At 41.9% G+C, this 17209-nt stretch overlaps 1 protein-coding gene across 3 annotated transcripts in view; it reads left to right on the top strand.

The window, feature by feature from the left end:
- Positions 1–660: 660 nt before the first annotated feature.
- LOC138952237 (excitatory amino acid transporter 2-like) overlaps positions 661–17209 on the top strand; it is a 26336-nt gene continuing 9787 nt past the window's right edge. Inside the window, exons 1-4 of one of the 3 annotated variants that reach the window (XM_070323855.1) lie at positions 661–756; positions 9221–9363; positions 13142–13320; positions 16589–16663. In XM_070323855.1, coding sequence (XP_070179956.1) covers positions 9287–9363; positions 13142–13320; positions 16589–16663 — 331 coding nt within the window. In that variant the 5' untranslated portion in view covers positions 661–756; positions 9221–9286. The other 2 variants (XM_070323857.1, XM_070323856.1) reach the window with 2 other exon arrangements.

Below are 17209 nucleotides of genomic sequence, written 5' to 3'. Positions count from 1 at the left end.
ACACACACACACTCACGCACTCACGCACGCACACACACACACTCACGCGCGCGCGCGCACTCACGCACTCACGCAAACACGCACGCACTCACGCACGCGACTATGTTTCTAATTCTGCTAGCTTTCCACTTGAATGACATGACCCGAATTTTCCAGCGATGGGACAATAAAGCAATGAAAATTTAAAAAGAATACATTTCTGTCCCTGAATATTATAAGCAATAATATTCGATGAGATAGCAGTATTAAAGTGTTTGCTGAAGATATATTTTGTAAGCAAAGAAAAAAGTTATCGCTGTTCTGACCTCAAAATGTGTGCGATGGTACTCGAGATAAGTTAAGCTTCTAGCACAGTGCCTGTGCTGTTTTGAACAGACATGTAACAGGATACGTAACGTTATGCATAATTATGCTCAACAGTTGAGTTGTTTGTTACAACTACATTTCCCCCTCTTTTACTGTGGACGTCTGCTATTCTTAAACATAATAATTATGCATATTGTGATACCTGTATGTTAGTAGCCGTAACATGGCGAGGGATTAAGGCATGTTTACATGTTAAATTCGTAGGTAGATGACGCAGGCTGGAGGTTCTGGTGACTGAGGTGGGGGGGGGGGGGGAGGGGTTGCGGCAGGACTGGGGGGGGGGGGGGGTGCAGGCTGGAGCTTTGCCGGGAGGGGTCTCCAGTTGTCTGCTCAACAAACACAAGAAAAGCACGGTGTTCTCTGCTCTGCTTTCCTTTTCTTCGTTCCGTTGTAAGTATGCTTTTGTGTGATCCACACGCATATCGTTATATTTTATTGTTTGCAATCGTGTAGTGTCGATGTATCAGGACATGAAAATGCATGTTCAACAGCGGAGTGTATATTTTTCTCTGCGGTGCGGGTTGGGGTTTGAGTCTCCATTTGTCTATTCAACCAACTCAGGGAAACTGTTGTTCTCTGCTTTCCTTTTCTTCGTTCCGTTGTAAGTATGCTTTTGTGTGATCCCCACGCATATCGTTATATTATATTATATTGTTTGCAGTCGTGGATAGTGGATGTATCAGGACATGAAAATGCATGTTCAACAGCGTAGTGTATATTCTTCTCTGCGGTGCGGGTTGGGGCCGTTTGCGTCTCCAGTTGTCTACTCAAAACCTCAAGGAAAGTGTTCTATCACGGGTTGATATTGATGTTAGTATTATAATGTATTATTATTGTCTTATGTGTGTAAATGTGTGTACGTCAGTTGTAAGCAAACCTGATGCAGACAAATTATATTAGCCATCGCATAGTACAATCGTAGCTGAGTAAGCGTTATTTCGCAGGGTAAGCAATAAGTAACGGCCAGTAATTAGTGCACAGCCGCGTGTGTAGGGCATTTCCTAATACGTTATAGCCGTACGATACCTGGCGATAGGTGCCACGATGCTGGACCCTGTGACGTCAGTCTCCAAAAATGGGAAGACGGCACAGGGCCCAAGCTTACTTAATCTAGGGAGATAGGGAAGACAAAAAGGACTGACTGCAGAGAATTCTTAGAGGACGGAGCTATAGACCAGACCAGAGGAAATAGAGCTCGGGAAATAGAGTATAGGAGTGTTGACCAGCAGAAAAGAAATACAAGTTACTACTTAGAATAAGTTAGCATAGAGACAAGTGATAGGATACTACAGTTGAAGTACAGTGCCAACAGAACAGTCTACATCAGGTAAGGAAGTACGCACGTTGTTTCCCCTTTTTGTGTCAAAGTGGTACCCTGAATAAAAAGAAGAAATTGTTGCTCTTGGTTTCGTGTGCATTCTTAAGATTGTTCGTACCTTGTTCTTTGTCTCCATTATAAAGATCTGTCTGTCCTCTCAAAACTCATAAAGCCAAGCGAATAAAAAGTAATTATGGACATCTTTAATAAACATCTTTAAAGAGTAGGTCGCAAACTCGACCCCGCGATAGTTCTCTTCTCTGCTTTCCTTTTCTTCGTTCCTTTGTAAGTATGCTTTTGTGTGATCCCCACGCATATCGTTATATCATATTGTTTGCAGTCTTGGATAGTCGATGTATCAGGACATGCAAATGCATGTTCAACATCGGAGTGTATATGTTACAGGCAATCCGTGAAGATAGGAAATTCGCGTATTTCCTGATTCATTTAGGAAATACATGTTTTTCCTAAACAGCTTAGAAAATACATGATTTTCCTAAAAGAGTTGGGAAATTTACGTGCTTTGGTCAAACATCTAGGGGTATCCTGATAGCTATAGTGTTTGTAGTGGGGAAGTAAGTAGCCAGATCATGCTGTTAAACCTACACTATGATGCTGTGATATGACGTGTTTGTTTGCAGAGTATAAATTGTCTGTGTGTCTGTCTGGGCATCTGCCTATCTGTCTGTCTTTCTCTCTGTCTCTCTCTCTCTCTGTCTCTCTCTCTGTCTCTGTCTCTGTCTCTCTCTCTCTCTCTCTCTCTCTCTCACACACACACTCACACACGCACACATACACACAAACACACACACACACACACATACACACACACACACACACACACACACACGCACACACACGCTCACACACGCTCACACACGCTCACACACATCCCCAATACCGCCCCTCCAAGTCAAAAGTGTGAGTCTTTAGGAGTGTTCTTTTCCGACAGACTGGGAAACGAAAACAATTATATACATTAGCTGGGATTTGATTGGAAATGTGCACAAAATTAAACAAATCAAAATTATGCAAATTATATTTGCTTTGGTCACCTAGACCACATAGTTCACGCTGTCTAGGTCAAAGAGTTTCGGCTAGCCCAAGAGTTACTAGTCTCGGTTATCCCCGAGTACGCTAGTACAAGGGTCCAGCAGACTTTAATTGTGTGTGTGTGTGTGTGTGTGTGTGTGTCTCGACTTAACAGCTTATTGCTGGGAAACTACTGGGCGCAGTTCGTTCAAAAGTTGATACACTAACTTGATAATAGGTCCGATTGATCGTATTAAAACTTCATAATGTTACCTGGGACCTAAATGCGAAATAAACCACAAAAAAACGACTTGGCGGCGGGGGGAATTCGCGGAGCCACAGCCAGCCAGGCAGTCTCATAGAACAGCCGAACGCGTCACACATTGACGAGAAATATAGCGTCATAAAAAGATTATGTCACGGTCAAAAGTCTTTGACGTCTTTTTCTCTCGCGCGGTGTGTGTGTGTGTGTTCATTTTGTGCACATGTGTTAGTGTTACTGTGTGTGTGTGTGTGTGTGTGTGTGTGTGTGTGTGTGTGTGTGTGTGTGTGTGTGTGTGTGTGCGTGCGCGTGCATGAGTCTGTACTCGTGTGTGTGTGTGTGTGTGTGTGTGTGTGTGTGTGTGTGTGTGTGTAAGAGAGAGAGGAAGGGAGTGAGGGAGAGAGAGTGTGTGTGTGTGTGTGTGTGAATGTGTGTGTGTGCATTTTCACTGTGATCAAATTACAAATAAAAGAGAAAGGCCAGGCACCACGCACATCCTCGGCTCGCATGCAATGTAGGGGAAGGGCTCCTAATGTGGACCGGCTCCTAATATGGACCACCTCTTGATCTGACAAACTAACGGCGCTAGAGCGCTAAAAACAAATTCATTCGCTGTATTCACCCTCTCTGGATAACTTGCACATGTCAAAACAGTTGCAGAAACATAAACCTCAAAACCGTTAGCCTTTTTCTCTTTTTTTCACTTTTGGCAGGGTTCACTCTAAATTTGACGCCTAAAACGGACTCGTTTCTGTCCACAGCCAAAGCTTTTATCACACAACAATTGCTATATATGACAGCTAAGACCGTATTTGTTACATTTTAGCAGTTTTGACCCCGAGTTTCTACTGCAAACAAAAAATAATAGCAAAATCTCAAAGTATGTGTGAGTCCCCTAATATGGACCACCTTCAGCAAATCGAAGAAAAAAAAAGCTAAAGGCTATTTTCATTAATTAATTAAGAAGCTTGCTGAAAATAACTTATAACTAGCCCTCAAGCTTTCAAAAAAATATATCAAATTGTCTTCTTTTTGTGGAAGTTGATAATTTCACTTATTTTCACTCTGTTTTTGATATGCTTCTTTAGTTTCCTGGTGTGCTTCAAATAATGCTCTCATCAACCCGAAACAGATAAATCTAAAGCATATTTGAATTAGTCTGACATGCACACGTACCAAGTTGTATCATGTTATTTTGAAGTATAGGGGGCTTTTGACAGTGATTCGTGAAGGCCGCTTTACTGGTCCACATTAGGAGCCTGGGCGCCTAATATGGACCATTTGTGATTTTTTTCTGTATTTAATTTTTGCTGAATGTCTATCAAAGCTATTTCACTCTAATTAGGCCTAACGGTTCACCTAAGAGAGAAGGACTACCAAACACAAAATGAAACTTCTTCGCAAAAAAACAAGCTAGTTATTAGCATGAAACAAAAAGTGGTCCATATTAGGAGCCCTTCCCCTATTTATATAGCAAAGGGAATGCCTGCAATTCACACAGATCAATCACTTGGTCTTAAACGTGCACAAGACAAAACTTTCATACTGGGGGAGCGAGCCAATCTGAAGAGTACTCGGGTCCAGCGCAAGCGTTTTTTATACATCGTCCAGATTATTCGGTTTATATATTTTGTTGGTTTGTTTTCTCCACTGCAATAATGACAACGTCTGTGCACTTTTGTCGCTGTGCACTACTCTTATGATGTATTTCATGCCGCTTTTAGTCGGTCAGAGTTGAAGTCTTGTTTTGAATGTCGCGTCGACGTTACCCCTAGTCTGCAAGTGAAAATGATTAATGGTGTCTGCACACATTCCAGTAGGCTAAAAATCGGCCAACTATGAAACGGGAGCTGGTTATTACTGGTGTACTTTTACTTGCCACACACAGCTGTAGATAGGCACGACTGAGGCCACACAATTACCCCGTATCAAGCTGGGATGAATAATTATTTTATAAGGCCTACTTTGCCGCGTTATATCCCGAGTCTACTGAGCAAAAACAGTTCTGGCAAAATAAGCAAACAGGGAGGCCGACGATTGTGTTGTAAGGTTAGTTCTGTCAGTTTTCTCTGTCCCTTGTTACTTCCCCCTGTCTTTGACTTGTGTCAGTGTGGGTTATGTCGTCTTCTGACTGTCTGTTTTCTCTGTCCCTTGTTGCTTCCCCCTGTCTTTGACTTGTGTCAGTGTGGGTTATGTCGTCTTCTGACTGTCTGTTTTCTCTGTCCCTTGTTACTTCCCCCTGTCTTTGACTTGTGTCAGTGTGGGTTATGTCGTCTTCTGACTGTCTGTTTTCTGTGTCCCTTGTTGCTTCCCCCTGTCTATGACTTGTGTCAGTGTGGGTTATGTCGTCTTCTGACTGTCTGTTTTCTCTGTCCCTTGTTGCTTCCCCCTGTCTTTGACTTGTGTCAGTGTGGGTTATGTCGTCTTCTGACTGTCTGTTTTCTCTGTCCCTTGTTGCTTCCCCCTGTCTTTGACTTGTGTCAGTGTGGGTTATGTCGTCTTCTGACTGTCTGTTTTCTCTGTCCCTTGTTGCTTCCCCCTGTCTTTGACTTGTGTCAGTGTGGGTTATGTCGTCTTCTGACTGTCTGTTTTCTCTGTCCCTTGTTGCTTCCCCCTGTCTTTGACTTGTGTCAGTGTGGGTTATGTCGTCTTCTGACTGTCTGTTTGGCTTCGTCTCTCCTTCTCTTGGTCTCTTTCTGTAACTCTGTCCCTCTCTCTCTCTGTCTCTCTCGCTCTCTCTGTCTCCGAGTCTGTCAGTATCTCCTCTGTCTGTCTGTCTGGCTGGCTGGTTGTCTGTCTGTCTCTCTCTCTGTCTCTCTCTCTCTCTCTCTCTCTCTCTCTCTCTCTCTCTATCTCTCTCTCTATCTCTCTCTCTATCTCTCTCTCTCTCTCAGTCCCTCTGTCTCTTTGTTTCTGTCTCTCTGTTTCTCTCTGTCTCTCTCTCTCTGTCTCTCTCTCTATCTCTCTCTCTCTCGCTCTCTCTCTCTCGGCTCTCTCTCTATCGCTCTCTCTCTCGCTCTCTCACTCTCTCTCTTTCTCTTTCTCTCTCTCTCTCTCTCTCTCTCTCTCTCTCTCTCTCTCTCTCTCTCTCTCTCTCTCTCTCTCTCTCTCTCTCGGAGTGGTCTGCCCTTACCACCGGAGAAGGACGCAAATTTCGGAGCTCCGCAAAATTTGATAAGTATCTTCTCCTAAGCTACTATTGCCGACCGAAAATGTCACAAACGGGACTGCCACATCGCCTGGAACAGTTCCTGATCAACTTAGTTGACGAAGTTGGGCTATCTTCTTGGAAAATCCAAGGGGAAGGTGACAGTACAACAGTTGTGCTGAGGTTTGCTGGGCCGCCATCAGACCAAGCCAGCATAGCTCACTACAGGAAGAAAAGCAGGTCACAAGTAAAGCGTGATGAAACAAGAAGAAAGAGCTTCGTGCAACGCAAAGCAGCTGAAGCGGAACAGAACACAACGTCATCAGTAGAGGCCCTTGTCAACAATAGCCGTGCTTCTTCTACCCAGCACGTGCAGGATGTGCAAACCAGTGTCACTCACGCACCTGCCCACTGTGCATCTTGAACACGCGGCCAGTACAACTGGCCTTGACACGGAACGATTCAAGGGGGGCAATCTCAAGTCATCTGAAAGAGGGAAATCCAAACGCAATCCGCCTTGTTCGATTTTATGGGCTTGGACGATAGAGAAAAATAAGAAAAGCAAAAGCTGGAGTCCAGTCTGGACGAAACTGCTATCAAGAACGCAGAATTGGATTTTTTCTGGTTTTTTTTAGCCGTAAGCGCCATGTTTATCGGAGCAGGAAACTCTTCCAGAGTGAGGCCCCTTTGTTGGTTTCACTGCGGTGAACAGCAGTTATGAGAAATTCGAAATGAGAAATGGCGCTTACGGCTAAAATAAAAACTCAGAAAAAATCAATTCTGCGTTCTTGATAGCAGTTTCGTCCAGACTGGACTCCAGCTTTTGCTTTTCTTATTTTTCTCTATCGTCCAAGCCCATAAAATCGAACAAGGCGGATTGCGTTTGGATTTCCCTCTTTCAGATGACTTGAGATTGCCCCCCTTGAATCGTTCCGTGTCAAGGCCAGTTGTACTGGCCGCGTGTTCAAGATGCCCACTGTGACACTGCAAGCTCAACCACGTGCAAGAATGTCAACCCTGGGGTGTGTCGTGCTGTGACGTCACAGACAGCAGACGACGAAACCACTATAGCTGAACTGGCAGCAACGGACCGTGAGTTTGAACCAGATGATGTCTACGACTTAGCCTCACACTGCTCAAAGAACGTGCGACTTAAAGAGAAACTGTTAAACAGAAAGAGGAACCGCACTCTCACCAAAGTAGTGTGCGAAAGAAAAGGTGGAAAGAAGACGCTGATTGCAAGGGGAGACGACTACGTCCTGACATACGACTGCGAAACAGCACAGACAACGTCATTCCAAGAAGAGGAGGAAACGCCCCCGTGTGTCCGGCGTCTGCCCCAAGTCGACCGCAACGTCTTCGGAGAAGAAATCGAACATCTCACTACTGACCTTCATGTCGTGTCTAAACTTGTACAGTGCTACCTCCGTGCCATGCCAGACTGACTCTTGTCGCTAACTTGACTACAGCTAGGGCACACATAATTCATGTGTGTTTGTGACAAACCGCGATCGATATGGAACAATACCGTGTTGTTCGAAACGGAAAAGTTATTTCCCGACTTGGATTACAAGTTGGATGCTTCGGACCGAATCACGATGCATTGTTTTTGTGTAACAGACTGAAACCAATGTGTACACTGATGTTCGTGGATCGTTCGATTACCCAACCCCCCAGCACCCCTTTGCTATAAACAATATGAGTTTTCGCAAATAAACATTCTGATTCTCTCTCACTCTCGCTCTCTCTCTCGCTCTCTCTAGCGTACTCACTCTATTCAATGATATGCTTTCGTTTGATCATTTGCCTCTAGTATTTACCGACAAGTATTATCATTTTATGTGTATTATCTTAAGTCTATCAAATCCACAAATTAAATGCACAAAATTATACAGACATAAAGACCAACACACAAAGCAACTAGCGGACAAACAGATAGACGGGTAAGTCCCCTAAGATTTCTCCCTAATGTACTTTTCCACCAGGGGTAAAAATTAAATTTATTTAAGAAAAAAACCCACATACAATAGATCATACTTACAACAGGAAGAGGATGTTCCTGTTGGATTCGGCGAGTGTTATTGTTCTGCTAGAAATGTCACTGAGCAACGCGATCCCTGTTTCCTCCGCAATTTCAGGAATGTTCTCTCTCTCTCTCTCTCTCTCTCTCTCTCTCTCTCTCTCTCTCTCTCTCTCTCTCTCTCTCTCTCTCTCTCTCTCTCTCTCTCCCCTCCCTCTCACTCCCCCTCTCGGCGAAAGAGTAGTCCGATTGAAAATCAAACCATATAAGGTCAAAACTAAACGCTGTAGTTCTGTGGGAATATGGTTGGTTGGTTGGTGTTGTAGGATTCTTCCTGGTTTAAATGTATTTAAGTTCATGGTATCATAATATTGCCATATACATTACATTCAGCCATCTAGGTGGGGTATGTTCGGATATACCGTTGCTGGTGGTAGTGCGAGAAATTCATACGAGTGACTAGTAGAATTGTTATTTACTTGGCGTAAAGTTTGCGAGGTATTTTAGCAGATTTTAAGAGATACTGATGCTTCGCATGTTCGTTTTATGTGTTGGGATTTTTTTTAAACATAATTACGCTGATGAAATTTTACCTTGAAGTGTAGATTGCTTCATGTGATTAATCCTCCTGTGGTCTGTTTTGAGAAACACTGATTAATTTTAGATTAAACATGTCAACATTGTTCATGTATTTATTTAATATTATTTATGCCTTTTCAGTGTTCCAGTGGACAATCCAGAAACACGGTTACAGTGAATTGAATTTGTTGCTACCGCTGCTGCTGCTGCTGCTGTTGTTGTTGTTGTTGTTGTTGTTGTTGTTGTTGTTGTTGTTGTTGTTGTTGTTGTTGTTGTTGATGTTGTTGTTGTTGCTGTTGCTGCTGTTGTTGTTGATGTTGTTAGTGGTGGTGGTGGTGGTGGTGGTGGTGTTGTTGTTGCTGTTCTTTTTTCTTCTTCTTGTTCTTGCTTTTGTTGCTCTTGTTCTTGTTGGCCTTGTTGTCGTCGCCATTTTGCTGTTCTAGACAATTTAATTGATTCTCTGATTCGATTAAACTTTTTTTGATTTTCTTCCAGTGCATGGAGTAGAAACGAGAACCGCTGGAATCTTGCAGTGACAGAAGACTAGAAGCAGTAGAAAGTATGGCGGAAGAAGACAGAAAGAAGGCCGGAGACATCGAGCTGGTTTCTCATCGGCCCATAGCCAATGTGGACAAAAGGTAAGGATCCTTTTGAGTTTTGTTTACCCGACACGAGAGAGAGAGAGAGAGAGAGAGAGAGAGAGAGAGAGAGAGAGAGAGAGAGAGAGAGAGAGAGAGAGAGAAAACAGGTGAGGGAGCAGGGGCGGATTAAGGGGGGGGGGGGGGTGTTACAGGGGTTCCGCCCCCCCCCGGCTGTCAAAAAAAAATTAAGAAAATTAATACTAACTTTAAAAGAAATAATGAGTGGCTGCTGACACCAGTTGATCATGTTTAAAATCAAGGATAAGCCATAAATTGTTCATAAAATAGCTAAAACTCTTCAGCTTCTGGGGGGGCAAAGCCACCCAGACCCCCCAACGGGGCCTTGCCCGTGTACCCCCCAAGGGGTCTACCCCTGGACCCTAGGTTGTACCCCCCCCCCCCTCTGGCTTAACTGCTCCGCCTCTGGGGAGGAAGGGGGAAGGGGATGTAGGGAGGGCGGGAGAGATGGAGGAGAGAGCGAGAGAGGGAGGGAGGGAGGGAGAAGGGATGGGGAGAGAGGGGGAGAGAGCACGAAGGAGAAAGAGAGAGAAAGAGAAAGAGAGAGAGGGAAAGAGAGAGAGAGGGGGGGGAGACAGACAGAAAATGTTACAGCCTGACAGACAGACAGATAGACAGACAGACGGCAGTCGTGCTTGTAGTCTACTCAGTTTTCTTCATTCCTTTCTTGACAATGAGAACATGAATTTAATACCCCAAACATTTTGTTTCCGAATCAATTTTCTTTAATCTATCTGTCTTTGCTTTTTACATTTAGTCAAGTTTTTGTGTGGTTTTTTTCCTCTTCGACGCAAGTAAAGTGTTCTCCTTGTACCTTAGATTCACGGGGGATAACCGGTCAAAGGCCGAACAGAAGCCGAAGGCCGCTCATGACACGTGTGAAGGCAAGTTTTGTCTGTTTTCTAGGTATTGTTTGATTTATGTCGGGATTTAAGGTAAGCTACTGATTCAGCGATGACTAAATTTGTTTCTCGATGCATAAAAAGTCAGGGAGCGATTGATATTTGCCCGTAAATAGTCTTCAAAGCTGAAAATGTCCGCGATCGAGCACCGGAAATGGCTGTTCGATGGGTTTTGCAAGTAGAAATGTGCTTTATTTCACCAAATCAGCTCGTATTTGGTGTGGGTACGGGATTCTAGAGGACGAAGGAGTCATAAGATGTGCAAAGAAGTGCTATTTTGAGAGATGCGCGTAGGCCGATTGTCTTTCCGACAAGCGAATGATACAGCAGTCGTTTTGACCAGAAACCTAGTCTCTAGTTTTTATGAATGAGTGTTTTAATTAAAACAATCACGAGAACTCTCTCGCTTAGCCTAATGGCTGTTCGATGGGTTTCGCAAGTAGAAATGTGCTTTATTTCACCAAATCAGCTCGTATTTGACATCGGTTTGGTATATATATATATTTTTTCTAATCCTACCGCGAACTGGATAGCAGACGCGGCACGACTGTTGCACCACACTTTGAAGTAATCCCACACTTTGAAGTAAATTACTTCAAAGTGTGGGGATGTGCCCCACACTTTGAAGTAAACCCATTTTTTACTTCAAAGTGTGGGGGGATCTTCCCACACTTTGAAGTAAACTCAGTTTTTACTTCAAATTGTGGGGGGATCTTCCCACACTTTGAAGTAACTTACTTCAAAGCGTGGGACTTTTGCATCGCCTGTTTGAGCCTGATGATTTTGTCAAAAAAAATGGCAAAGTCTTTTGGATGAGTGAACAGAAAAAGTGAGCGAGCCAAGAAACATAGTGATGTTTGTTATCAGGCTTTAAGCAATGTCCCATTGTTGAGTGTGACGAAAATTCGTGGTGACGATTTTAAAACATGTTGGGTCACGCATGGTCCAATCTTACATGGTCCAACCTTACATGGTCCAACCTTACATGGTCCAACCTTACATGGTGCAACCTTACATGGTCCAACCTTACATGGTCCAATCTTACATGGTCCATATATATATTATTGGACCATGTAAGATTGGACCATGTAAGATTGGACCATGTAAGATTGGACCATGTAAGGTTGGATCATGTAAGGTTGGACCATGTAAGGTTGGACCATGTAATATTGGACCATGTAAGATTGGACCATGTAAGGTTGGACCATGTAAGATTGGACCATGTAAGGTTGGACCATGTAAGATTGGACCATGTACGATTGGACCATGTAAGGTTGGACCATGTAAGGTTGGACCATGTAAGATTGGACCATGTAAGGTTGGACCATGTAAGGTTGGACATGTAATATTGGACCATGTAAGGTTGGACCATGTAAGGTTGGACCATGTTATATTGGACCATGTAAGATTGGACCATGTAAGGTTGGACCATGTAAGGTTGGACCATGCAAGGTTGGACCATGTAAGATTGGACCATGTAAGATTGGACCATGTAAGGTTGGACCATGTAAGATTGGACCATGTAAGATTGGACCATGTAAGGTTGGACCCTGTAAGATTGGACCATGTAAGATTGGACCATGTAAGGTCGGACCATGTAAGGTTGGACCATGTAAGATTGGACCATGTAAGATTGGACCATGCGTGACCCAACATGTTTTAAAATCGTCACCACGAGTTTTCGTCACACTCAACAATGGGACATTGCTTAAAGCCTGATAACAAACATCATTATGTTTCTTGGCTCGCTCACTTTTTCTGTTCACTCATCCAAAAGACTTTGCCATTTTTTTTGACAAAATCATCAGGCTCAAACAGGCGATGCGTTACTTCAAAGTGTGGGAAGATCCCCCCACACTTTGAAGTAAAAACTGAGTTTACTTCAAAGTGTGGGAAGATCCCCCCACACTTTGAAGTAAAAAATGGGTTTACTTCAAAGTGTGGGGCACATCCCCACACTTAGAAGTAATTTACTTCAAAGTGTGGGATTACTTCAAAGTGTGGTGCAACAGTCGTGCCGCGTCTGCTATCCAGTTCGCGGTAGGATTAGAAAATATATATATATATACCAAACCGATGTCAAATACGAGCTGATTTGGTGAAATAAAGCACATTTCTACTTGCGAAACCCATCGAACAGCCATTAGGCTAAGCGAGAGAGTTCTCGTGATTGTTTTAATTAAAAAACTCATTCATAAAAACTAGAGACTAGGTTTCTGGTCAAAACAAATGATTAATCTGCTGTATCATTCGCTTGTCGGAAAGACAATCGGCCTACGCGCATCTCTCAAATATGACCTTCTCTTGTCTACTGTCTCGGAAGATTTATTCTACTCCCAAATAGCACTTCTTTGCACCTCTTATGACTCCTTCGTCCTCTAGAATCCCGTACCCACACCAAATACGAGCTGATTTGGTGAAATAAAGCACATTTCTACTTGCAAAACCCATCGAACAGCCATTTCCGGTGCTCGATCGCGGACATTTTCAGCTTTGAAGGCTATTTACGGGCAAATATCAATCGCTCCCTGACTTTTTATGCATCGAGAAACAAATTTAGTCATCGCTGAATCAGTAGCTTACCTTAAATCCCGACATAAATCAAACAATACCTAGAAAACAGACAAAACTTGCCTTCACACGTGTCATGAGCGGCCTTCGGCTTCTGTTCGGCCTTTGACCGGTTATCCCCCGTGTAGATTTGCGACTTCTACAGACATTTGATGGCACGTGTGGACTTGTTTGCTTGCTTGCTTGCAATTGCCTGCTTGCTTTATTGATTGATTCATTCATTAATTCATTTTCATTCATTCGTTCATTCATTCTTTTGTATGATATTATCTATTTGAATTTAGTGCTCAAGCAGTCAAAGACGGAGACGACATTTTACACAAGCTACCGACGCGCTGTCAGCGGTTCTTTGCGTGGGATGGCGCCTTGTTGGTTCTCTCCCTTGGGGGAGCAGTCATTGGTTTCACCATTGGTTTTATTCTCTACGCTTCTGGTGCCTCTTCCAACGCTCTCGTATGGATTGGTGAGTTATGACCGTCTTACTGTAGCATTTACACACACACACACACACAAACACATGGACACCAGGGCCGGACTAGGCTAAGAGGAGGGGGGGGGGTTGCTAGAGGTGGTCCAGGGGGATATCCCCACTGGCGGCAGGGGCGGATCAGTTCATTTTATGGGGGGGGGGGGGGGTTCAAAAGTATATTGTGAAGATATGGGTGTGAAGGCGCGAAGCGCCGAGCCGACGGCGCAAAGCGCCTAGCTTGCTAGGGGGGTCCGGGGGCATGCCCCCCGGAAAATTTTGAAAAAAAGGATGCAAAATGGTGCAATCTGGTGCATTCTGAGGATGATCATTACCAGTTTCAGGCAGCAGATTTTGTCACTGATTATAACCCCCAAAATTGAAACTCAATGTAAAATAAAGAAATGCATACCTCATTCAATATTTTTATATTTTTATATTTTTATATTTATAAGGTGGGTCCGGAACCCCTAGAACCCCCCCCCCCCCCTCGTCCGCCCCTGGGCGGGGTCAAGGGGCAGAGCCCCTGGTGGGGGTCAGGGGGCAAAGCCCCCTGAAGCTGATGGGTAGGTCATATTCTGAGATAAGAAAATGGTCGCTCCTTGCATGAAACGGCATAAAATAAGCAATAATAAAAAATGTTTTAAATAAGTAAGGTACATGTTCAGGCTAGGAGGGGGGGTTGCGCAACCCCCATAACCCCCCCGGTAGTCCGGCCCTGGACACAGACACACACATGGACACAGACACACACAGACACACATTGACACACAGACCCACAGACACAGACACACACACACACACACACACACACACACACACACACACACACACACACACACACACACATTAATAAAGATTTTTAATAAAGAAACAAAAAAGAGAATATAAAAATAAATTAGTTTTAATATTAAATGACCAATTCAATAATGATCCAAATAAACTTTGGAAAACATTAAAAGACTTAAAATCAATGGGTGATAATGACAGAAATAATAATAAATGTAATATAAATCCAACCAAATGGCTAAATCACTTAGCAAATTTAATCGGAACTAAACCAGATATTTCAGAACAAAGAAGTAAGGAAGTGTCAGAGGAACTAAAACAGAGTACTCATCAATATAATATACCCACATTAGATAACCCAATTACAGGAAAAGAAATTAAAATTGAAAGTAAGTCATTGAAAAACAAAAAAGCACCAGGACCAGATAAACTATCAAATGAGATTATTAAAGCAAGCTTAGATCGAACTGTACATATTTTAACAAAGTTATTTAATTTAATATTAATTACTGGACATTATCCCAAAAATTGGAAATCAAGTATAAGCATACCAATCTATAAGAAGGGAGACCCTCTTAACCCAAGCAATTATAGAGGTATTACTTTGAGCAGTAATCTTAGTAAATTATTCTGCAAAGTAATGAATTCAAGGATTTCAAAATTCTTAGAAGATGATAACATAATTAGGAAAGAACAGGCAGGCTTCCGAAAAGGATATCGAACTACGGACCAAATTTTCGTATTAAAAAAAATTGTAGACGATCTCTTAAAATTAAAAAATGGAAGAATGTATGCATGTTTTGTAGACTTCCAGAAAGCCTTTGATAATGTATGGCACGAAGCACTTCTACTTAAACTATATACACTAGGGATAAGAGGATACTGTTTCAATATAATAAAAGATATGTATACAAATTCATTCATTAGAACTGAATACAATCAAGAGTGCCCAATGAGTATACATGTCAGAAAAGGTGTTCATCAAGGAAATACATTAAGTCCTATACTGTTCAACATTTTCATAAACGACTTCACTACAAATATACCTGATTTTGATTCACCATACATTGATATAAACTCAAAAACAAAAATATCATGTTTAATGTATGCAGATGATTTAGTAATGTTATCCAAATCAAAGTTAGGTCTGCAACAAAAATTAGATTACTTAAATATATACTGTCAACAATGGGGATTAAAAATAAATACTGAAAAAACGAACATTGTAATATTTTGTCGTAGTCTTCCCAAAATGAATACAATATTTAAATGTGGAGATTGTATTATCAAAAGAACAGACCAGTATAAATATTTGGGTATAGTGTTCAACCAAAATGGAAATTTAAATATTGCCCAGGAGCATCTTAGCAAACAAGGAAACAAAGCAGCTTACTCTCTTCGAAAAGCGTTCAGAAATAGTCTTGTTCAAACAAAAACAATTTTAAATTTATTTGACTTGTTAGTGTCCCCAATTATTTGTTACGGCGCAGAAGTATGGTTTCCGTACATTATAAAAAATACACATATATTTGACGACATTGATGCCTTTTTTCAATGTTGCATCTCCAAGGAATGCCCTCATGAAAGTGCACATATAAGATTTTGCAGATTCATTCTTGGTACGCATAAGAAAAGTATGAAAATTCCAGTGCTAGCAGAACTAGGACGGTTTCCAATAGGATTGAGAATATTATCACAATGCATAAAATATTGGGCTCATATACTAGAGACTAAAAAAGACTCCTACATATATCAAGCATATTTATCACTATTAGATCCGTCACGGGAAAGTTCATGGTCACATTTCATAAAACAAGCAGTAGATAAATTAGGATTTAATCATGTCTGGCAAAATCAATCTACATTTAATTCTAAAAAGTTACAAAAAGCCATACAAGAGAAATTAGAATGCAAATTCATAAAATTCTGGATTAAGAAAAAGTCTGAAGGAAGTTCAAAATTAAAATTCTACGTAAAAGTAACAGACTCGAGGAAATACGAATTGCAATATTATATCAATGAGGTAAAAAATTTAGATCACAGAAAAGCATTAACAAAGTTAAGAATAAGTGCACACGATTTAGAAATTGAAAAGGGTCGACATTTAAATACACCAGTAAATGACAGATTATGCAAAAAATGTAATGTGATAGAGGATGAAATACATTTGTTGGATAAATGCACCAAATATACTTCCATTAGAGAAAAATTCATATCAAGCATAGCCTATTCAGGCCAATACACTCTTCCCAGCCAAATATTACAAATACCCAAACTACAAACCCAGCTAGCACATTTTGTTTACGAATGTTTCAAAAAACGGTGATGTTTTCTTTTATTACAGTTTCTTTGTTAATTAATTACGTGCCTTATAAACTGTGTGTTTCATGGCAATAAAGATTATTCTATTCTATTCTATTCTATTCTATTCACACACACACACACACATCTAATGTGCCAGATTTTCTTTCCACAGGGTTACCAGGAGAGCTGTACATGCGGATGCTGAAAGCTGCTGTCCTACCTCTCATTGTCAGCAGCATCATTACTGGTGAGTCTGGGTTAGCAGCATTAGCATCACTGACGGTCAAGCAATTTTTAGACCAGATGTTGGTCACTGGTCACTGACGCATTGAAATTCGAAATGGCCAAACTGTTTTGTAAAATAAAAAGACAGAAAAGTACTGTACTCACGTATTTACGACGACACTGATGTAACATTGCAACAGTTTTGATCCGGCCTTGGGTTGTCTTTTCCTCACGCACAGTGTTTTTCAGCAAAATCTTTAATCCACTGAGTCATACAACTTCTCAGAGCAAAATGAATTTAGGCCCACCAACTGTTTTGAAATTGACCAAATTATCTAATTCTGGGTCGAGCAAATGACCTATTTCTGCTGGATATGGTCCAATCTCATTCAGCAATCATGGAGGTTCCGAGTCAACAATTACATGTATTACTGGCGCAGCATGGCCAGTCAGAGCTTTCAGTGTTACCAATGCATGGTGAATCATGGAATCAGGCATTCAGACTTCATCCATTATGACCGGAGATTCGGAATCGGTAGTATGTTATCACCTCTGTTGCGTCAAATCC

Source organism: Littorina saxatilis, linkage group LG17 (assembly GCF_037325665.1).
Source record: "Littorina saxatilis isolate snail1 linkage group LG17, US_GU_Lsax_2.0, whole genome shotgun sequence".
In the NCBI taxonomy this organism is placed as follows: domain Eukaryota; kingdom Metazoa; phylum Mollusca; class Gastropoda; order Littorinimorpha; family Littorinidae; genus Littorina; species Littorina saxatilis.
This window is presented reverse-complemented; position numbering and strand designations above follow the sequence as displayed.